General features: G+C 37.1%; 1 protein-coding gene across 1 annotated transcript in view; it reads right to left on the bottom strand.

Annotated features, from left to right (window-relative positions):
- The window catches only part of LOC127619503 (microtubule-actin cross-linking factor 1-like), a 229,139-nt gene that overhangs the window by 116,499 nt on the left and 87,475 nt on the right, over nt 1-25,165 (bottom strand). Inside the window, exons 3-6 of the mRNA XM_052092341.1 lie at nt 15,486-15,547; nt 8,927-9,016; nt 4,718-4,795; nt 2,917-3,009 (exon numbers count right to left, since the gene is read on the bottom strand). Of these exons, the coding sequence (XP_051948301.1) occupies nt 2,917-3,009; nt 4,718-4,795; nt 8,927-9,016; nt 15,486-15,547 (323 nt within the window). The remainder of the gene's footprint in view (nt 1-2,916; nt 3,010-4,717; nt 4,796-8,926; nt 9,017-15,485; nt 15,548-25,165) is intronic.

Here is a 25,165-nt window from a genome sequence, read left to right as displayed (position 1 = left end):
AACTAATTTGTGACCTCAACCTGGCAGCCTACAACCCAGTTGTGCTGTTGATATCGGCGCAGGTAGTAGACGCGGGAAGCTGAATCAAGCATCACCGGTAGATGGGAGGAGAAGATTCAGGTGGCGCTCGGCGAAAAAAACAAAATATACATGTAAATTTAACAACAGCTGGACGGAAGAATTTAATTTCATATCACGCCTTTTGCAAAGTGTGTCGCACTGATTTTAATATCGGACACAGTGTGGAAAAATGACGTTACTCAGCACATTAAATCACAGTGGCACAATTTGTATGTATTTAGCCTGCCTCTGCTAGGGATGGGAGGATCGATACTAAAGTATCAATACTTCCGATACTGATGTGGTATCAAGAATATCGATCCTCACATTAAAATACTGATTCTGAAGTTTTTTTTAACTAGTAATTTAGATAACATGAATATTAATGCATCTCATAAGCTTCGAAGTGGAAAATAATAATTATATGAGCGAATTGTTGCATGGCACCAGAACTATTTTTTTCTTCCGCTCATTGTGACGCGCAGAAATGCTAAAAGTCACACTCACCCTTTCAGTTATAGCGCTCGTAATGACAGAAGAACAGCATCTGGAGTTATTCACGCCAAGTAATGACAAACCTAGACATGACATGTATTGGCTTGTGTGACCATTTAAACATTTTTATTTAAATTCAGGTGTTAAAACATTGGAAATTATCTTTAATAAATGATACCCTTATGAAAATTAAACTACCCATGGATTTACTGTAGTAATATTGTATTAACCATGACTAGTAACCACAACTGTAGTAAACATGTTTGTTTTTTTTGTTTGTTTGTTTTTTTGGCAGTAAACAAGGTTTTGATACAATTAAGCATGGTTTTACAACAGCATTACTGTAGTATCCATATGGTAACATTGTTTTAATAATAGTAACCATATAATAATATCTGTGGTTAATTTTGTGGATTTATATGTTGCTTATACTTACAACATTTTAAAAAGTAAACAAAGCAGCCTAATCATTTTCTGCTTAGACCTATACATATTATACAAAATGTAAGTAATAATTTAAGTTAATACATTTATCTTAAGAATTCATGCAAATTAAATTAGAGGTATCAGTATTGTTATCGATATTGGCAATTCTGGCCTTAAAGTACTTGGTATCGGCTCGCCCAGACCTAGCCCCTGCCATCAATTTTTTGACAAAACATTTTTTTTTTTTTGCCTAAATCATCTCCTCATGATATTTGTTTCAGTTTTTTTGTGTTTTCTGAAAACCCTGACAAAATGACTTTGGACATTATTTTAGGAAGGTGACGAAATGTTGACAGGTATGTTCTAGATCTGTGGTTGTGCATAACATCTTCAGACATTGCTTGCTGCATTAATGCGCATTGAAAACGTAGCTTTAATAATTGACTGTACATTAAAAAAAATTATAATTTTTTTTAAACGAAGGCAGTGTTATACGTGGATTAAATATTTAGTCATATTGGTAGCATTAAATAGCCATCCATCCAACTTCTATAGCTGCTTGTCCTAGGGTTGTGGGGTAGAGCTGGAAACTTTCCCAGCTGCCTCGGGCTTAAGGCAGACAAAACACCCAGGAGAGGTGGCAAGTCCATCACACACAGCCATACACATTCACACTCTCAGCATTAAATATTATTTTTATAAAAATAAATAAATAATAATAATTGCATTACATCTCTACTTTATACTGAGCAACCCCACTATTTTTAGAGCACCCTCAGCATTTTTGATCTGGAACCAGGCCTGCCTCTGGCTATGCCACTCTTTTCTGCTGAATCATGCTGATTGCTTTGTAATCACTGTTAACACAATCTCCTTGGCAACCAGTTTCCTATGTCACCTTGTGATGTCACCACTCTGTTGATAATCATTGTGCCCTCTGCTGGACAGTTCTGGGAAGTGTTCCAATAAGAGTGGAGAGTTGAAGTACATGACATCTATCATATTTCAACAATTATTTAATACAATATGCTTAAAAAAAAATTAGACAAAAAATGCAAAATAACCATATGTATTTGTTCTGAGGTGATAACTGGACACGCCTTGCTGAATAAGACATGCTTTGTAGACATGTGACAATGTAGAGTACAATGTAGTAAACTACTGTTTGAAATATTTATGTCATATTGTTTCAGATATACAGTATACAATAAAGTATTCCGTTCTGATCATAGAAAAAACAAACTGTCACAAAATCATACATTTATTACTTCAAATAAACTATGACGAGACTTTCTTAAATTTATTTTCTAAAATGGACGTTTTAAAATACAGTAAACTGGACTCCAATGACGTTAGTTCTAACATCCAGCAGTGCAGAATCCATTCCGGTCACCAGGGTTCTATGAAAGAGAGCTCATCAAAGATGAACAGACATTACTTAGTGCAATGTCTTCACTCTTGAAAGCTAATAAACATGGGCACACACAGCCAATCTCCTCTAGCCTGAACCACAAGTCCAGAAAATAAGATCATTTTACAAATGCACTCTGCAGGGCCCATTCCAGCACATTCTCATTTCGCAAGTTGGCAGTGCTCCTCATAGGATTCATCCTACAGTACAGGGAGACTGGCATGCATTTTCATTTGAAACACCACATAAACTGGTCCCTGAGCATATTCAGAGGGTCTGAGCTTAGGACTGTACTCTATCCATCTTTAGCCCTTCATCCTCACACCCCTCTCCCTCTTGAGTTCTCTTATTCTTGCCATCAGCAAATCTCTGTTGCCAAACTGACAGATGCGGTCATCCGAGGCTAGAAAGTAAGACTAGAGTCACCTTTAACTCTGGCATGCTGTGCTGACCAATACTGTATATATTAAAAAGGCCACTGCTGGAGGCTAACATATCTTTGAATAAACCCAAGGTAAACTTACCTGGAAGTGAAGGATGATGGTCCAAATCAGACCCAGTGTCAGCTTTGGATTTCCATCTGTGATGTCATCATTACGTATATTCACTAATTTGACCTACATTAAAACAAAAAAAAGTCTGTCATTAGTGGATTTATTTGAATGATTTAAAGGTGAAGTGTGTAATTTTTTAGATGTCAAAATATTTTCTCCTATCCCAAGATTGATTTAGAAGAGACAACTATAAGTAAGCTATTTGTCAGATGATTTCCCAGAAAAGTGCAAACATTGTGGCGCTATCAAAGCATTGCTGTTTGTTTGAGCATCCCGACCAGCCCAGTACAGCAACATTTGCTCAACCACTGGCATGAGTCTGGGGCGGGGCTATCTTGAGCTTGCAAACATTTACCACCAACCACTTTATTAGGTACACATGTACACCTAGTTTTCAAGCAGTTAACTAATCAACCATTCGTGTGACAGCAGTGCAATGCATAAGATCTTGTATATACAGGTCAGGAGCTTCAGTGAATGTCACATCCACCATCAGAATGAGGAATAAATGTGATCTCAGTGATTTCGACCATGGCATGATTTTTGGCTGAGACTGCAGTAAGCATATGTTAGGCTCACTGAAGCTTCAGCTTTCTGTTCTTGGCTGACAGAAGTAGAACCCAACGCGGTCATCTGCTGTTGTAGCCCATCCGCCTCAAGGCTCGACTTGTTGTGAATTCTGAGATGATATTCTGTTCACTACAATTGTACAGAGAGGTTATCTGAGTTACTGTAGCCTTTCTGTCAGCTCGTACCAGTCTGGCCATTCTCCGCTGACCTCTCTCATCAACAAGGCATTTCCGTCCACAGAGCTGCCGTTTACTAGATGTTTTTTGTTTTTGGCACCATTCTGAGTAAACTCTAGAGACTGTTGTGTGTGAAAATTCCAGGAGATAAGCAGTTACAGAAATACTCAAACCAGCCCGTCTGACACTATCAATCATGCCATGGTCGCAATCACTGAGGTATCATTTTTCCCCCATTCTGTTGGTTGATGTGAACATTAACTGAAGCTCCTGACCTATATCTGCATGATTTTATGCACTGCACTGCTGCCACACAATTGGCTGATTAGATAATCACATGAATAATTAGGTATACAAGTGTACCTAATAAGATGGTCGGTGAGTGTATGTTATGACTGAATTTGCAGTGCAGCTGCAGTATAAAAATATATATCTACTTGTAACATTGATACTAGGGACAGATGGAGTGGAAAAACTTGGGAGTTTTGTCCTCTCATGGTAACAGCTGTCAGAAGCTATCTGCTGTGTTTTGGGAGAAGGGTGCTGTTGGGCAGTTTATCTGGTTTAGGGAGCATAGGCTAGGGTGACAGCAGAGAGGGGAATGGACAGAATTGTATGGGGCAGGAAACATCTATCACTGCTTGTTATAGATATGTTATCTCCAAAATTTACCATGCTGCATTTTGAAACACAAGACTGACTTTTTTTCACTCATTTACCACCTCTAAATTTGCATTTCATTTGTACAGAACCGTTTATCCATCCTAGACATTAAGGGGACAATAGTGCTCTATGAAAATGGGATTTTCAATAACTAAATCCTACATTTTTACTTTGATTCCCTTTGAGTTGCTATGGTGAACTAATTCTGAAAGAAAGAGAAAAATAAATAAATAAATAAATAAATAAATAAAAACTCAATTTGGGGTAAACCAATAGAAGTCAATGTTATGTCCTTATTTAGCTTGCTAGGTAAACATATGTTTGTGTGTAAGTGTGTGTACACACTATACAGGTGTTCATACCTGTCTTTGCTTGAGGAATTCCAAGGCTATCTGCACATTCTGGAGTCGGTGAAATCGCATGCGGCCCTTTTCCCTGGGCTAAAGAAGACAAAGGAGAGAGAGAGAGAGAGAGAGAGAGAGAGAGAGAGAGAGAGAATGCATGTGAGTCAACTAAAAATCTGGGCAAATTGAACATCTGTGAGAAGAGCCGTTTCATTAGCAGCAGGCTGAAAGCAGTGAAAGCAGCACACTGAAGAAAAAGATTCAAAACTCTGGATCATTAGTAATTAAAAACACCTCACAAGAGTTACATGAACAGTTAACATACCATGAAACCATCTCCATTTGCTAACCATTCAAAAAGCAAACCTAAACTAATTATTGCACTGCACACTCTTGCTCTCTAATATCTCTCTACTGAGGCCAAAAAGCAAACACACACACTCCGTACATGCAAACGCATGCGCAGTAGCACCCAAAAACACAGTAGTGAGTACAGCATGGAATTAAACAGTGCAGGTTATTCATGAGGTGGCCAGAGGGGGAGGGTCAGCTGATGAATCCCACCGCAAACTGAGACACTCCACATAGGTCAAACATGTCAGTTTTATAACATTCAATGTGAGAGTGTGATAATGTGTGTAAGAAGCACTTAAATGTGTCAAGGTGAGAAATAAATCAGGAATCGAGGCAAATATGTCACAAAATGTGACAAAAATGCCCCAGATTTTTACAAAGTGAAAGCAAATAATTATAACGTAGTGAATTTCTTTATCTGATTTCATATAATTTGTTAGATTTTACAATCTATTCTTTAGGCATATCTACAGGTGCTTCTGCAAACACCATTGTGACCTGCAGCTGCAGGATATATGCGTTCTCTGTCCCAAGGGAGAGTGTTTATTAAATAAGTAGCTAATATGAAGCATTTTTTCATGTAAAAACTTAAGTCAGTTCTGAAAACACTGAATGGAAAGAAAACAACTCAAAACCTTTATTACATCGACATCTACTATAACAGTAGCAGAGTTTCCGCTAGAAAAAAATGGTGCCGGTCAAAGTGACCGGCAGAGGTTTCGTTTTACGGACATTTTGATGATATGCCGGTCAAATATATCGCCTCTTAATTAGTCAAGTTGAGGAAAACTGGAGGCAGTCTATGTAACTTAAAAAATGACATAATCAGGCCGTATAGAATGCAACATATTATTATTAGCTTAACTTTCAAATAGACGAAAAAAAACCATGAACGTCCGATTGGCGTCAATCAGCGCCAATTGTTTTTTTACTGTGGTTTCACACACATTCACTTTTTGAAACATTGAGGCACGGATGTACCTAATACAAATAAATAAAACATCTCCAGTTAACTAGCAGATCATTAATTTAGTCCGTTATTAAATAAGAGATCTAGCGCTAAAATCTGTTGTTTTTGAAATCAAGCTGAGCGCTCGTGTCCGCTGCTATCAGTTGCATGGGCGACGCGCTGCGCGAGTTGCGCAATCTTTACTAGGACGCGCGTTTCAATCTATCGCCTTTGCGGAGACTCTCTATTAATTCCGGTGAAATCACAAAATAAAATGCACACAAACGTGTCCCTGCTTGATATAGACTGTAACCATGCACTGATGAACATAGGCTATTCAGTTTTGATGATAGAGAAAAAAAACTGCACGAATGCGCGGATTAGAAGCACTGATCTATCTATAATGAGATGTTCCTGATTCACCATCGTCTGGCCTCTGAAAAAAGCTTTTCAAGCTAGTCTGCCTGGGCCTGGCCATATTTGAAACGTCTCACTCAATCGTTCGTTGTTTAGGTCTATATTGCAGCCGTTTTAGGCGTGCGCTTTATTTGAAATGCAGCATGCGATGTTGTTTCATAACTTTCAAACGATAGAGCCTGTTCCTTTATAACATAGCAAGAGATCGGTGTATTTTTGCTTTATACATTTTAGGCTTATTCTCAAATTCAGATTGTGTTAGGGGGACGGGATTTTTAGGCAATTTTAATCGGACAATTTGACCGGAGAGATTTAATTCTGTCGGACATTTAGCCTAATTTTTTACCGGCCAATGTCCGGTAATTACCGGACAACGGAAACCCTGAACAGTAGATAGCGATACAATCAAACAAAACAAGTTTAATTTTTTGATTTTATGGGCAAAAGCATAAATGTTCAGATTGAAACATTGATTCAAATGACGCATCTGAAAAAAATGGACTGTGTGATTACATATGATTAAGGAAACTGTCTTCATAAAGGTAAAAAATGCCTCTGAAGATCAATTCCAAGGGTAAAATATTGCGCCTTAATCAAAAAGTGAATTTCTGACATTGGAAGGAGTGAAGATGAAGTCTCTCAGACATGAACATTTAATAAACCACATTATATGTACTATTTGTCATATTTGAAATTTCCCTCTCCATATTCACAAAATTGACCTGTCCTTTGGTTTGAGCCCACACCATGCAGTGAACAGAGCTGGCCATGTATATGTGTGTGTGTGTGTGTGTGTGTGTGTGTGTGTGTGTGTGTGTGTGTGTTAGAGTGGGGGGAGGGGGTCACACATACTCCCTGAGCTCCATCCTCCTCATCCTCCCCACCAAGCAAGATGAGTGGCGGGGCGCGTGACACACACGGTCTCCGCAGAGTCGACACGCCCTTGTGCTGATGACATAATAGAGAGGGATGTGGAGAAAAGGCGGAGACAGAAACAGTGTTGAAGGGCAAATATAAAAAAACAACTGTTAAAAAAATGTAAGCAAGGTGGAGCAGGAGAGTAAAGCAAAACCAAAATTAGCAAATACATTTACAACTTACTCAACCTCATATTCTTTCAAACCCATATGACTGTATTTCTTCACAATTCACTTTCATTGTATGGAAAAAAGATGCAATGAAAGTGAATGGTGACTGAGACCAACATTTTGCCTAAAATCTTTTTTGTGTTACACAGAAGATTAAAAGGCACATGGGTTTGGAGGAACATACGGGTGAGTACGTAAATAATGATGAATTCATTTTTTTTTTGGTGAGCTATACTTTAAAAAGCAAATCATAACAAGACGAGAGTGAGATGATGAGAGTTGAGAGAAAGATGGCAGAGGGCAGGTGCTGTGTCAGCAATCTCTCAGACAGTGTGTCCCAGTCCATCATGGTCTCCACAGTGACACAGACTGAGTGTAGAAATAATGTACTAACGCACATGTCATAACCGCACATTTCAGCACAAGTCAGACTCCGCTATTCCTGTACAGTAAGACCTGCATCTGCATTCAGCAATGTCAGCTACGCAACAGAACACTTCATGACGTAAGCATGCATGATCACCTGCAACTGCATATGTGACTATATGACTCTATTGACATTTATCAGTGGTTCCGAGTTGCTTAATTGAAGACAAAGTGGATCTCTGCCACATGAATTACCCAGATGAGAATTACAAAATATTGTATACAAACTATCTGGTGTATAACGCAAAGCCAGCAGTTGAGTAGGACTTGTCTGTGGTAGAGTAATGCCTCCTACACACTACACGACTTATGTTATGCATTTCATAATATGTGTATGTTTTTAATCGCCTCAAGGCATCATATATTTTATTTGTTACAATATGAAAAAGTACCTCCTACAGAAAAATGGACCTATTTGTTTACCTGACTGTCCAAAAGAATTTCCAGTTGTGGTACTGGTACCCGGTTGTGGTACAGTTCAGAGGAAACATCAAATAGGTACTGGTGCTCCTACCAATGTTCCACAAATTTTTCCTCCATTTCTTCGGACCAATGAGACTTTCTTGATACCGCAGCCATGCTAGTTGATGTTCTGTTTACATCAGGACTCCTCCCACTGAAACTTCCCATGCCCTGTTTCTTGCCCTCTCATTGGCTGCAGGTCAACGCTGCAGTTGTATTCAGTCAAAACATATTTAACATTGCACAATTTGGAGTCGCAGACAGGTCCAGATATTTAACATTCTAGATATCTTGCTGACATCGGCGACGCATTGGCTCTTCTCTCAAATCGTGTCTTTGATAATTCATACATTGCGATCATCGTTCACGGAGCGAGCTCCGATTTGCCTATAATTTCAGGCTTTTTCCGGCGAGCTCCACAAAACTGTCGGCGAGCGAAAAATCGGGCTTCAAATCATGTAGTGCAAACTCGGCATAAGTGATGTTCAGTGAGAGTGGTGTGTGTTACAGTAATGTTGGTGCGGTCCTTACCAATGTGACGCCAGACAGCACCTCAAGCAGGGATATGAGATTATGTCCATCTCTTAGATCTTCATACAGGTCTATGATGTGCTTCCTCACCTTATGAGAGAGAAATAGAGAGAGCAAGATTTAGTAAAAGGCTGGATTGAGGGTATATACATCAGTGTGTGAATTATGAGCAAGAGTGTTAGAGTTTGAGTACAAAAGAGTTTGTGCTATAGTTGCCATCTTCTATCCTTTTTACAAGTGATTTCTATACATCAAATTGCATTTAACCTCATGTGAAACTGTGTACACATACATGGATATTGTATTTCGGCTTTGCTATTCGCAATTCATAATTTAATTTAACCCAACAGATCTCAGTTCAGGACGCTCTGGGCTGTCAGTAAATGGCTAAACATTCTTAAGTAGTTCTGTGACAAAACAACATGGCGCCGATCACAGCAGAGTTTGTCTTTGGGAGAAATGTCAACAAAACTAGATCTGGTAAGAAACCTAATTAAGTTTTTACATTTAAACCTGTTTGAGTCTCTAGTTTAATCCGATATTGCATTTAAATTTTTTTAGCAATTAATCGTGAAATGCCACAATGCTAAACTCAATGTACACTATAGAGTACAACAGTGCTCTTTATCCCAAATAAATCCTATATTTACTGATTATTTTCAAATTGAGAATAAATTTATTTTTTTTTTGCTTTCAGAGACTTTATATGGATATAGGATGAAAATAAGGTGCATTTCGAACTGTTCTGAAACCAGTGCTACAGGACACTGGAGATTAAGTAATTCACTAAATAGGGAAATGCAATTGAGCATTCTAAAGCTTTCCTATGAAGCCAAATTCATTCAATCCAAACTTCCAATCAAAAGTTCACTTTGAGGGTGCAGATGTTTGAAACGCTGAACATGATTGGTAGACATGGGACAATGGTAATCAGAATTTATTATCAGAATTTATAATGTATAATTTTATTTTAACATGGTTGGCAGTGATTGGACGATGCTGGCCATTACTTTGAATCAGAAATAATTGTCCATAGTTCTGATTGGTAAAATGCTTCAGCACTGGGTATCACTTGTGTGTTTGTCAGTGCAAAGAGAGAACATTGAGATTTTGTTGCAAAAGTATATAAAATTGTTTAAATATTTTTTTTTAATTTATTTTTAAAAAGTACAATCAAGTCAAATCATTTTTATTTGTCTAGTTTTTTATTTGCGCTTTTCCCAATCCACATTGTTCCGAAGCAGCTTTACAGAAAATCAGCTGTAATGTCGTGACATTTCAAAAACTTGAATAACTAACACTTCTAGAAATATAATAATAATAAACAATCTGACTGAAAAAAAAATCTGACTTTCTATAACTTGGTATTATTTACAATTACACAACTTAACCCCACTGTCTACATATGTGGACACACATTTTTAGGAAACTACTTGATACATAAACATTTTTTTTTTGCATGCTTATTAGGTACTACAAGGGAAATGGAAAATGCACACAGTAGTCACGCTCGGGTCTCATGTGGAAAAAGCAATATCTGCTTGGTTGGTGTGACCAAGCACAACCCATTAAAAAAAAGCTGTCTTGAAGCACAGTTAAAGGAAAAGTTCATCCAAAAATGAAAATTCTGTCATTAATTTTTCACCCTAATGTTTCTCCAAAGACATTTCAAATCACTGATCAACTCCTGTTTGCGGAGCCCAAATCAAATATGGTGTCTACTGTGCAGGTTGTATATCAATAACATCAAACCTCATTGGTTATTGTGTGAATTGTGACTAAACATCATGACATCAAATCTACATCGTAGTTGCAAAGCTTAACACAAATCTTCTGTTCATCAAAGTGATTTTATGGCTTCATAAGTCTTGAAATGTAGTGGACGAGATATAATAACTACTTATACTGTGGTTTCATGGTCATCTTTTGTACTTTTTGGAACTTGACAGCCCAGAGTCTCTATTCACTTTAATTGCAAAACCCATGTGAAGATTTTAGGCATGGGTTTGGAGCAATATTGGGGTGTATAAATAATGACAGAATTTTCCTTTTTGGGTGACATATTTCTTTAATAACTAGATCTAACCAGTAGAGAGCAGCACACTCATTAAAATATGGGTGTGTAAAAAGACACTGGAAAGAAGCAGAGGAAATAACAGGGCATCCTGAAGTCCTGTTCCTCAGTATGTGTGCGAGTGTGTGTGTGTTTGTGGATACAGAGGTCCTAAGCTGTATACATCAGGGCCAACACAGATGCCTCCTGTTGGCAACCCCACAGGGCCACAGAGAGGAACCATCTGCCGAACACCCTCACACAACCATGTGTCCTATTCTCTCCATCCATCCTCTCCATTCCTGCTTTTTCTGTCTCTAGAGCTCAGGGAATTCTGGAATACCCCAAAATATCATATTTAAAGCAGAAGTGTGTAATTTCTTTAAAGTGAATTTTTTATTTCCTATCCCAGTTTGATTTGCAAGCCAGTCATAGGTTGATTTTCATGAATGGCATTACATCAAAACATTGCTGTCCATTTTAGTATCACGATCAGCCCAATAAGGTGATAAAGTTGATTGGCTCAACCATATTACATATCAACCATATTGAATATTACATTAAAACAACATAGAACAATGGAATATATGTATTGTGTTTCTATTACATGCATGTTTACACACTTCAGGAGCAGAATTAAGTAATTTCTCTCCACTTCTTTCTCTGTCTTTCATTTAAACATTGCACTCAGGCATATTATCATGGGATGCCCCCCGTTTCCATAGACGCAGAAAATAAGTTAAACTTGGGCACTGGGTTTATCCCCATGTGTTCATGTATTACACTGTAAATGGTATCACACTCAAATGTGCCTAACTTGTAATATCTTCTCATGAGCTTGCATCCTTTCTGTAGACAGGTATGTCATACAAACCTACTCAAACCTGTTGCAATGAGGTCACTGCACACAAACACAACTACAAACACCATTTTCAGTCAGTGTAACACAGCCTAAGGCTAACTGCATACACCTGTTCACCTACCAGAAAAGGAGAGGGATATGTAAACACAAATGCTAACAAGCATTATCACCGACTTAGTCCATGCTAATAAGGCTCTGACTCATGACAAGCTATGCTACTACAAAAACAAGAGAGAATGACTTAAATAATCATGGATTCCCAGAAATAATCAGAAATTATCATACACAGAGTTTCCCCAGGGATTTCTTTTCAGCAGCTGAGGTAGATTCCTTTTACTGTTGTGCACGTACAAGAGCCCGTCCTTGGAGGAACAGCTTAAAACAACCTTAGAATCATTAAAGATGGGTTATTCACGTGCACCTTGTCATGTGTTTATTTAATGGGAGCTTTTGACCCTTAAAGGGCTCTGGAAGACCAGATCATTGTTTCTATAACTGTCAAATGATGAAATGCCTCACAGTAAATTCCTTGCACTTTTTTAAATTAAACAAATACAAATAGATAGTATAAATTTGATGTGATTCTAGGATTTCAATCTTAGGAGGACCTGATCCCCAATAACACTATAAAATGTGTGCATTTAATGTATTCCACTCTGTTGCATTGATGGCATTTTGTTTTTGAAACTGTGTTTTTACATAATTTAAGATAGCCAGCTATTATTCATTCATTCAAAACATTGTCATTTTCTACAATAAACATGAATGAAGTTATAAAAATAACCAAAATCACTTGGAAGAATAACTGCAAATAATGTATTATTGTGACTGTCTATTTATTGGCAGTATGTTTCTGTCCTGATTACTTTTTGTTCTCCATTTATTAACAGATATTTTAGAATATGAATCAATCATTTCACAACTTCTATAGTTTAACGTTATATCAAACATCACAAAAAATTATAACTATGTAAATGTCACATTTTACTAGATTATGTTTCTTTTTCTGTGATTCAGATATGTTAACTGATTCATTCAGTGACAATTTTTCTCAATCTCACCTTAACCAGTAGGTGGCAACAAATGTGTTAGACCATTGATAAAAGTACAGAGTCGTTCACAAATTAAACAAGTCTTATTATATTTTATTAGGATTTTAAGAGAAATTCAGCATCATAAGTGTTTTCCCCACAAATTACAAAGTATAGCTATCATTTTGTGAACTGCTGTACATGACTCTACAAAAAAACAATATTAGCCTAAAAATAATTTTAAGTGATTCAACTGTCCTGATTTCATTATAATGTCATCAGTCACTTTTATGCATAATTCATCCAGCCACTTTCTCTCCTTGTTGAACGAGATTACCGAAGTAAACGAACAACATTCCTCCTCCTCCTCCTCCTCCTCCTCTCCTTCAGTCGGTCAACAGATCCTGATCCTCGCTCAATCAATGAAGCGGCGTATTTTTTCAGTGGGTTAAGCCAATGATATACTGATTTACAGTCCGCTCTCGAATGGTATTGGCTCGTGCTACAGTTAACTTTTACAGGTATGAAAGCCACCAAAGCAGTCTCACACTTTAAACTAGAGATCATTGGCTTTAAAAGGAGAGATGTCAGTGAACGAGGAATATGAGTTAGTTTATGGAGGTGAACAATAATGATTCATTCACTTAGAAGATTAGTTAAAAAAAAGAATGATTTTTTCATGAATTAAAACATCACCACTTTATGCACTGTAGAAAGCGTGCAGCTGACTGGGGCAGCAAGCTTTTCATTGCGTCAATATAAATTAATCATGTGAAATTTCAGCAGTGGTGCTCAGCAGATTCTCAGCTGCTGAATGCATATAGGGGAAACACTGATGTTCCTGTCAAAACTAGGGATGCATCGATATTAATATTTTGAACGATACCGATTATAACAAAAAATAATTCATACTATGCGTATGTATCCACAGAAATGTCAACCACATCATGGAAAAATAAAAAATTTAACCAAAGCAAAAAAAGGCCCTTTTACATTCATATTATAGTGGTATAATGGCTAACGGATAAGGCCATCCAGACCACTAGAGTGCGCTGTTTGCTCACACAGAGCTGACTAAAGCAATGAATTCAGACTGTATTTTATTCGCAGCCTTTTAAGGTTCAGTAATGGTACAAGGCCATGTTGCAACTTCAATCTTAATTCAGTGAATCATGCAGCATTAATGGATACTATACAGGTGTCTCAGAAGTCAAAGTCTGCTGGTTCAAAGCATTTTAGATGGTTTCCCTCATCATGTAGCCTATAGGTTTCAAAACTGTCACATCTGTTTAGGGTGGGTTTTCCACATTAACATTAAGTGAAAATGAGAATGACTAAAAATTTTATATTACATGTTCTTAGGAGGGCCAACCCTTCTACATACTGTGGATTTTAGAAATTTTGGATTGTGCATTTAAATTAACAAAGTTTTTACAAAGTGTGTTACTAAATCATTATAAATAAACAATCAGTTTTTCATATCAGTGTTTTTTTGTTGTTGCCAATAACCAATTTGCAGATGGTTTTAATTTGGTCAATAATTGGCAGATACATCGGTGCATCCCTAGTAAAAAAAAAACTAAAAATATTTGTCAACAAGCCTTCTAAACTTAAAAAATATGTGTGTCAACAAGAATGCTAAACTTTATGGTATAAAGCAGGGTCATTTTTCTATATTAAAATACTTTCTCATATTCCAGCTATAAGTAAGCCTTTTGTAGGTTGACGTGCATGAAAAGTGTAAATATTGTGGCACTATTCAAACATTGCTCTGTTTGTTTAAGCATCCTGCCCAACCCAACACTGCTTCAACTAAGTGTGACTTTGGAGCTGGACTATTTGTTTGTCAGACCAATAAAAGATATTGTGAGTGGTTTGGTTGTCATTATTTTTGAAATTCCATTTGGTGATGCTAGTGATACAGAATTTAAATACTTCTCTTTTAAGTTTGAAGTGGTTAGGACTGACAGAAGAGGAATTGTCTTTCATTGTAACATGGAAAAAAGCTGTCTGTCATCTTTTATATGATAAAAAGAGGCACCAAAAGTGTCACACACCTCTAGTATATATAACTACTTCCAGCAGGGCTGAGCAAAGGTATTGTATCTCATTCCCTATGGTTGACCTACATTACAGTGATACCGCTAGAGTTATGAGGTCACCATCTCCAACATCATAACTCTGGCCCTTATGTGGCTGGCCATCTGCCCTGCCCTTTGAATACCCAGCATTCTTTGCTCCCATGATCTGTTGGTCAGTGGGGCAAGAGATACAGAGGATTAACAGACACAAAAACAGTTCTGGAGCATAGCAACATGCTAAATGTCTTTTCAGTTGTGGAGTCATAAAAAAATATGGAAATGCTTTACTCATTGCGATATATATATAGACCAATAACGGTCGGAGAAAGTACACACTGTACTTGCAGGTTTTACACCTACTGCAAGTTCGAAAGCCTTGTGGCATTAGTGAAGAGGTCAATCCTTGAGTTGAGTGTGTAAGTGTAAATGTGTGAGCGTGTGTTCAGCAGAACTGGAGCTCAGGGGCCTGTGGGCCTTATCTTTGTGCATTGCACCACAAATGACAAAAATAACCCAGCGTGCTGGACTGTACCTTTATGAGATGTTTGTTGACCCATTTGGTGAAAGTTTTCTTCTGAACCCGGTCTCGTTCATCTGTGAAAAGAGAGAGAGAGAGAGAGAGGGCAAGATAGAGAAGAAAACAGGACAGAAAGAGAGAGGAAGAGGAGAGAAGAGTGGAGAAAGAGATTAGGTTAATTATGTACACAACAGGAAGACCACAGCATCATGATATTGGTGTGTACTATTTGCAAGTTTTCTTTCCAGTCTTGCTTTAAAACTTAATTCCTCAAATGTAGAAAGGGAAAGAAAACAAATGCAAATTCTTTCCAAGCAATGAACCTATTGTCACATGACTTAACAGAAAGGCACATTAAATCCACGCATTTAATGATAGGCAAAGAATGTTGTAATGTGGTACATCATTACCTATTTTATGAGAGGTTTGGTAAAATTGGAAACTAGGCTGGAAGTTTAAAAAAAGACCAGTTTAATAGGTTCATTACAGTTCTCACCTGACCTACATTCTCCACAGTTTACTATAACAGGTAAGAGGTTGATAAAAGTCATACATAAATGAATACCAGCTCATATAACATAGGCTGATATTAGACTTGATGTTGCCTAATGTAAATATCATGTTTTTAATATTCTCAAATTCAGTATATAGACCTACAGTGTGATCAAATCTGAGATAACACAGCTTTGATCTGACTCCTGATGCTGTGGATGTTGGTATGGTTAAAACACACCGCAAAAAGGAATTACGTTGAGGAATTTAAATGTAATATTTATTTTGGTCTGAATTAAGGCATTAACTTAAGGTCTAATGCATTTTTTACATGCCAGAGCTGTGATGCAATGAAGAATGGAAATTGATCACATAGCACTTACACTGGCAGCCAAAAGTTTGGAATATTGTACAGATTTTGCTCTTATGGAAAGAAATTAGTACTTTTATTCACCAAAGTGGCATTCAACTGATTACATTGTATAGTCAGGAGATTAATAATGTGAAAAATTACTATTACAAAATCGTCAGAACTTCTTAAACTACTTCAAAGAGTTCTCATAAAAAAATTCATCCACATGCAGCAATGACAGCTTTGCAGATCCTTGACATTCGCGCTGTCAGTTTGTCTAGATACTCAGGTGACATTTCACCCCACGCTTCCTGTAGCACTTCAGTCTAGTTGATCCCACAAAAGCTCAATGGAGTTAAGATCCATATCACACTTTCCAATTATATGTTGTCCAATATCTGTTTTTTTTCCTCAATCTATCCTTTTCTTTTTGATTTCCATTTCAAAAGTGTCTCTTTCTTTGCAATTCTTCCCATAAGGCCTGCACCCCTGAGTCTTCTCTTAACTCCTGTACATGAAACTGGTGTTGAGCAGGTAGAATTCAATGAAGCTGTCAGCTGAGGATATGTGAGGCGTTGATTTCTCAAACTAGAGACTCTAATGCACTTATCCTCTTGTTTAGTTGTCCATCTGGCCTTCCACATCTCTTTCTGTCCTTGCTAGAGCCAGTTGTCCTTTGTCTTTGAAAAATGTAGTGTATACCTTTGTATGAAATCTTCATTTATTTTGGCAATTTCAAGCACTGTATAGCCTTCATTCCTCAAAACAATGATTGATTGATGAGTTTCTAGAGAAAGCTGTTTCTATTTTTTTGCCATTTTTGACCTAATATTGACCAGAAGACATGCCAGTTTATTGCATACTGTGGCAACTCAAAAACAAAACACAAAGACAATGTTAAGCTTAATTTAACAAACCAAATAGCTTTCACTGGTGTTTGATATAATGGTAAGTGATTTTCTAGTACCAAATTAGCAATTTAGCATGATTACTCAAGGATAAGGTGTTGGAGTGATGTCTGCTGTAAATGGGGCCTGTCTAGATTTGATTAAAAATTACTTTTTTTCAAATAGTGTTGGTGCTGTTTTTTTACATGAGTAATGTCCTGACTAACTTTATGATCAGTTGAATGCCACTTTGGTGAATTAAAGTACCAAATTCCTTCCAAAACAGCAAAGTCTGTATGAGTGCATTACACTCTCTTTTCCTCTCTCCATCATTTGACCACAAACTGTGAGTGCTACAGTTGATGTGGTTGCTATGGAAACAAAGCAATACTAAGCAACCATGTGGTATTGAAGGCCCACTTCCTCTGCACACACATCGTACTCTTAAATTAAAAAAACAAATGCATACACAGCCATACCCTCTAACGAATAATACACTAATGTAATTACTAAACCAAAACAACCTATACGTTACACATCACAACCAAACATCATACTCACAAAAAATACACATATCAGTCAGGATGATTAATTGGCCAGTGTTTTGGCTAATTTGAGATTATCGGGATAGCCGATTACAGAAATGTTAGCACTGGCAGCCTTTTCAATTGATAATAACCTCTGTTTTAAGTTTTCAATATTTTAATGAATGTTGAGTAAATTTAGCTAAATAAGTTTTTAGTTGATTTCAGCAATTTTGTGTAAGTCTTGTTTGCAAACATAAAACAGTTTTATGTACATATCTGCATTATGTACTAGTTACTCTGTTCTCAAATATCAGCATTAACCATTAAATAAAACATATTGGTCAACCACAAATATATGCAAAGTAAAAAAACAGATCCTTTTCACAAGCACACAATATACACATATGCCAGAGACAGATTTCATTTGCAAACTAATTTTTGGTAACCCTTAAGGTTGTTTTAATAAGTAGTGAACTTTGTTTAATAACGAACAACACTTTTACAGCATTTGTTAATGTTACTGTTAATTTCCATACAAATTTACTTGTGAACTAGCATTAACTAATAACTAAAAAGAATATTTAGAAATTAATATTAGCCAAGACAACCAAACACTGCATAAAAATATTGCTCGTTGTCAGTTCATGACCATTAATGTATTAACTAATGTTTAATAGGTGAACCTTATTGTGGTGTTACCTACATTTTCTGTACCAAAATGACTTGTTTATCTACTACTGTGGGAATCTAACTTCTACATAATAGGATTTCTGAGAGTTTTAGGTGTAATACCGTAATAATGAGCACTGAACATTTTGTCTGAGCAAGTACAGGAAACACGTTTTAAGGTTTCCTCATAACACACACACCTTGAGAATTTGGATGAAATACACACACACACTATTGCAAAAGTAGCATATATATATATATATATATATATATATATATATATATATATATATATATATATATATATATATATATATATATATATGCTACTTTGCTCAATATATATATATTAAATATGACCGGTTTAGTCAGTGAGACTTCATTTGCTTGAGTCATCCACGTGTCTGTGGCTGTCACAGTGGGGCACATTCTCTCGTCGTCACTACAGTAAATCATTGTGCATTGCTTTACACACCCTACGCTGTGCAAATATGGTACTGAGCTCATCCCATTCACACATGTTCACACATACAGCATCAATTCAACAGTGGGCACACATCAGCAAAGAGTATACACGATAACACACAAATCAGTGTCCATGTGACTAGGTGACGAAAAACACACAGGAACACAAATAGAAACTGACCTGCGCAGCACATGAGCGTGTGCAGATGAGCATTGAAGGTCCTTTCAGTGCAATAATCAGGCCACATTTTGATTTGTTTTTGGAGTTTTATTCGTCTTGGTTTCCAGAATGATCTACCATTCCCAGTCTTGCCATTGCTGCCATATCAAATCTCAGCTCAAACGAGAGTTTTGGCTCACACGTGTGTTTCAAACTCTATCAGAGCTCCTCCCTTACAACTAGGACTGACACTCCCCTCCTCCCATAAACCACTTTTCTCACCCTCTTTCTGGGGTAAGATCTGTTGTAAACGCAGTAAAGAGCGCTCTCCTTTCACCTTCTCACATTTACTCTCTCATAATCAGTGGTTACTCAGTTCCTGTGTTTGGATTAATAACACCTTGCACAGCAGTTGCAGTCAAATTTATCCTCACCAGTAAAAACGGATTAAAAAAAATGTATCCTGAACCAGTCCAAAAATTAAATTAGAGGTTACTTCTCTGATTAGTTCATGCTCCTCTCAATTGTTGTCCTTAAACAATGTGATGAGATCAGGAAGCATGTCTCTATGATGATGTCATCTGCACAGTTCAGTTATTGTGCTCTGGTGTTCCAATGCTGTCATGCAAACACTGTTCCCAAAGCAGCTGCTTTACCTTGAAGGCGCACAAACCCCAAGGAACTAGATCATGACAACATCATGCAAGTTAATTAAAGGTCCATATCATAAAAAGTCTTGTGATGCAGTATGTCTTGATCCTACAGATGACTCCAATACGATGACCCAGTTGTGCAATAAACTCAAAAAAATATGACAGAGCATTCAGCTGTGTTTGTTGTCAAGTCATTTCGGCGTCATCACTCCCTCAGCAGAGCTCTCAGGATGCATAACTGAATTGCTGGGAAAACCAGAATGAAAGTGAAAGTGTGTGTGTGTGTGTGTGTGGGGGGTACTGGAAGGTAATCTGGGGATATTTGGGAATTAATGAATGAATAGACTGGACAAGACAACAAAAAAAACGGAACAGGAGTGAATCAAGACTTTTTTGCTCTTTGCATCATCACAAAATGCAGAAACAGGGTCCCAAATGTGTGAGTCAGCAAAACAGAGGCAGTGAAGTAACTACCGAGATGCTAGCATGATCTCATAAAGCTGCGACCAAACACAGAGTCACAGCCTACCAGCAGTCAGAAAGGATCCGGCACACTGACATGACATTTGATCTCATGTAGTCCTGGTTAAACAGGTCGTTAAATCCCAGCAATGATTCCAAAAGCAAAGAAGGAAAGACACTGATTATCCTTAGACAGAAGCATGCACACCGGCCCCTCAGAGACATTCACTCACAAACACGATCAATCCTACAACAAGACAGCTGAGACTTAGTTCCTTCTTCCTTATCTGTTAAAGGGACACAATGCAGGCAAGTTGAAGCTTTTCTAATTGTGGTCCTGTCATCTTTTCCTTTCCTCCAGTAGTTCTGAATTTCATTTACTAATTTCTTCGGGATTCCACATCTCTCATCTGATTTTTTTTGAGATTGTTATCCTGTTGCCTCCTTGTGTGGCCCTATGAACTATAAATACCAGACAGAGCTTACGCTCCTAATGCCACACAAAGTGCTTATCCCTCCTCGTCAATGTGGTCGTCACGTCTAATCACTCATCAGGTCCAGCTGGACAGAAATCCCTCCTCTGTGTCTTCTCTTTCTGTTTTGCAGTTCTCTGAGCCCAGTTTCCACACTCTTTCTTTTATTTTCATATTTAGCCTTGTGTTACTCGATCTCTCTCATTGGTGGCACTCAGAGGCTGGCACAGCTTGTGTCCTCTCTTCCGGCACCCTCCCCTCCTCATGTGCTACCTCCTATCTTTTAACAACAAGCACAGTTCCCCAGTATTTGTGTTTAGTGGTTGTTTGGTGGGTTATGGCTGTCCACATGGAAGTTATAGGTTATAACTGGTAACTGGAAGTTTTGCAAGATTGCAAATGCTGATGGTTTGGAGAGAAATGCGTTGGATTGGATTTCTTTAGTGAGAATATAATTCAAAATAAATGCCTAACACTAAGTAGCAAGAATAATTAGCTCTTAGGCAGATCTATAGACCATTAGATTTTACATAAATCCTAAACAACAAACACAAGCTGCATCTACATCTAAGCATATATAATGTAACACAGCAGTAAAAGTGAAAGTCTAATGTATCATTAAGGAATAATTCCCAGAGATAAAGGGGCGCTGGGACTGTAAAAGTAAGTCTCTGCGGGGGAGAAAAAGAACTAAGACCTATTAAAATAAAGTCTATTAGGTGTTGTGGAGAGATTCAGACAAACATTGACATTGATGGATAACAGTGGGCAGAACTTCATACTGAGTTTGTTTTGGATTTGTGTCCCAAATAAAACACAGAGACTTGAGGTTTACCACACTTGTATTAACATATAATAGGGTGCAACATCAAGGACAAAAAGTGGTTGCCAGCACAAAACATACAGACACATACAAACAGACTAATAATGCAATGGGCCCAACCCCACAGCTTTCCCAACACCCATGTTCCGCTACACTTCCTGCTGTATCTAATAATAACCTCTGTGTAGCAATATTGCATCTCTTTCTCTTTTTCTTTCTCTCCGTCACAGAGCATGACAGTTTGAATACTCGAGACACAATAGAGCACAGATCTTGCAAGACCCATAACTTGCTCACCCTCATACACATACAGTATGCATGGATGCAAATAATCCAAAAGAATAGCAACCCAGGCTGTCTGCTACACAGATCAAGCCACATGAGTTACATACAATATGAGCCAGAAAGCCAGATTTGGCCTCTTCAACCGAACTCTGCCCTAGGGTTGTCATAACTTGAATCACATCTTTTGGAATAATATCAACTGATTTACAGTACAACGTATTCAATACCAACATTCTTAAAAATGTATCTTTTGTGTTCCATGGAAGAATGTTCATGTTCATTTCAAAGGCTTGGAATGAAAAGACATTGAGTATATGATGACATAATCATCATTAGGGCTGCACAATTCATCAAATAAAAATAATCAGCATTACAATTACAGCTGACTAAAATAATCACGAAAAGTTTCAATTACAGAATTTCATTTAGGTCTAATCCTATTGCGTCAATATCAATATCAGGTTTTTATGCAGCAGCAGCAGTTGAACATTGTAACCTATCACATATATGTACTGTATGTTGCTTAGTTTGTGAATAATTTATTTCAAATTTGGACAATTTAAAATGGGTAAAAACTCAGTTGTGCATTCCCTTCATTGTCTGTGCAATACTAATTGGTAATTTCATATTTATTTTGTTGATATTGCTGATTAATGTCATATATACAGAATGCGTTTGTAAAAATGTGATTAACCCAATAAGTGCTTCAGTTTATCGGCTCCCACAGCACAGATGGTGCAATCCTCAAAATACAATGACTGAATCATTTGACAAGGTTTTATTTAACAAGGTCAGTTATTTATTGTTAAAGACTATATATGCAATACGACAGCTTTAAAATGCAACAGGCTTAGTTTGAACATGTGCTCTTTTACTCCTTTTACACTGAAATGGACAATTAATCCAAGTGACATGACCTAGTGTGATTTATTAAACCACTAAAGGTTGCAATCGTGGTGTGGAAGAGATGCATACTTTAAATGAATGTATAAATCCGACCGCTCATACTCTGGAAACTCCACAGACATTGAGAGTCATTCACGTTGTTTGAGATGACAAAGCAGAGCACTAATCCACTGTGAACCACGTAGCACATGTAAACTATATATTTATATAATTAAATCACACCATTTGCGCTATAATCTCAACTCCGCTTTATTTATATCCCATTTAAAACAACAGAGTTCACCAAAGTGCTTCACAAAAATAAAATTTAAAACATATCATTTCAAAATTAACACATACACAAACACCAGTAATCACGCCTGGCTCATTTGGAATGTTGGTTTCAGATTCTGGTGCATTTTCTCCCATTGTTCGGTTCGTTTAGGCATATATGAACATGGCAATCACACTCGAATCTACACCAAAACAATCGGCCCGAGACCACCTGAACAAGATGGTCTCAGACTGATTGCAAATGAACTCGAGCAGTTCGCTTGTGGTGAGAATGCAAACCGACCCAACGGACCAACGAACCAAACAATATCCCTATAAAAACCATGAACAGCACGTAGATCAGCACTTCTTTGTAATTCATCATCAAAAGGTGGATATAGCATTTTGGCAGCAATATTAGGTATAATTGCACGTTTAAAATCTGAGCTGTTTTATAATTCCTATGGTCATTTTAGTACAATCGTTTCTCTCTTATGGATAGCGGCAGAACACGGGGAGGACGGTGTTAGCAACTTTGACAAATGTTTTTTTTTTTTTTTACAAAATGTTTTTTATAAGGGGCTTGCTCACATGTGACTTTTATTGACATAGTTTTGGTCTGTTTTGAAATGTTGCCTTGTGAAAGCGAAACGAACCAAGAAGAAAATGCAACATTGTAACAATTTAGTCCCTGTTTCGGAACGAAACAAGTGGACTACAGGTCTGAAAACGCCCTAAAATTCTAACACACCAAAACTGTGTCTTACGTCTCATTTGTCAGTGTTAACAGATGAAATTTCAGACCTGACTTGAAAGTCTTCAATGATCACACTGGGCCATGATGCGAACTGTTTATCTGGAAAAGTGAAGCTTCCAGCAAAAAACACACGTCATAATAAAAGCAAGATTCAAAATAAAAGCTAAATGCTTGAAATTTAACAAATTAAATAAAGAATTTAATACAAATATATTACAACTGGATAGTAAAATGTAATATTCACTGTAATATAATAAAACAAAAATTATTCACAAGCAAGACAGCTGTTGAATAAACGTTTGGCAAAAAAAAAAATGTAATGACGTTAAAAAGTTATATTTTCAAATTTTTAAGTTTTAAGAATTAATTGATTAGACACCATTATGATGATTAAAATAAATACAATTTTAAAACATGTTCTGGAAAATAATAATAATTATTAAAATAGTGTGTTCAATAGCACATTATCATATTAGCATATTTTTGCTGTGGTATCAATTTGTATCGAGAACCATGAAATTTCACTGGTATTAGTATCGAATACTGAAAATGTAGTACTGTGTCAATACCATTTAATTCTGCTGAATAGAAGTTTAGCTATATTTTGGATCTTTTTAGCAGTTAACGTTAACAAGTTACCGAAATATTATAAGATTGCAGACAGACATTCAACCAATTTTATTTTATTTTTGTATTATGGTATTCTGTGCTTTTTTGTGATATTTTACAAATGGTTTAATTTCTATTCTGTGTTCAATAACGCACTATTTAAAGTTTGATCCACGTTAAACATGTAATTTCGCACCCTACCTCTCCCACCTGACAACCACCGAACAACACAGTCCACACCGTGATGGTAAAAACTTGCCACCACAATAGCACTAATCCCCATCAACCAATTGACTCGAGCCTCCCTGACTGATGGCATTCACAAATAATGTTCACCAGGACAATTAACATTACCCAGAGCAACATATGCCCTTCATCCACAGCTCTGCCGTGAACATCTAAACTAGCATTTCACACAAGGGAAAAGCACACACCCTGTTACATATGTTCAACATTGCTCTATCTTTATGACAGTATTACTGTACTTAATCTGGCACAAGCCAGTGAGCTAACTGTGTAAATTCTAGAAGTGCAAAGACAAACTCTGCAGAGAAAGTTTAACACTTGTTGAAAGGCCGATTTTAAACAGTACCTTGTAAGATCGTAAAATAACATGCTGTATTGCGACTGACAAGTTAATTACAACACAGCACCCAGAACAAATGTAAAACTACCCTATAATTCGAAGTACATCTGTATGGACAAACACCTCCAAACTAAAAACAGTGCTGCCAATGTACTAAATGCAAAGCAATAGGGTTACAGGAAGAGGCGGACCCCAAAGAGGAAACAAGAAGCCGGGAGATTCCCTTCAAGAGAAAGTGACAGACAGTTAGAGAGAGAGACACAGAGAGAGAGAGAAAGTTGAAAGACCATAAGCATTACCATCAAGGCAAAGAGCATTTCGGGCATGTCTAGCCCGC

This window comes from Xyrauchen texanus, chromosome 26 (genome assembly GCF_025860055.1).
Source record: "Xyrauchen texanus isolate HMW12.3.18 chromosome 26, RBS_HiC_50CHRs, whole genome shotgun sequence".
In the NCBI taxonomy this organism is placed as follows: domain Eukaryota; kingdom Metazoa; phylum Chordata; class Actinopteri; order Cypriniformes; family Catostomidae; genus Xyrauchen; species Xyrauchen texanus.
This window is presented reverse-complemented; position numbering and strand designations above follow the sequence as displayed.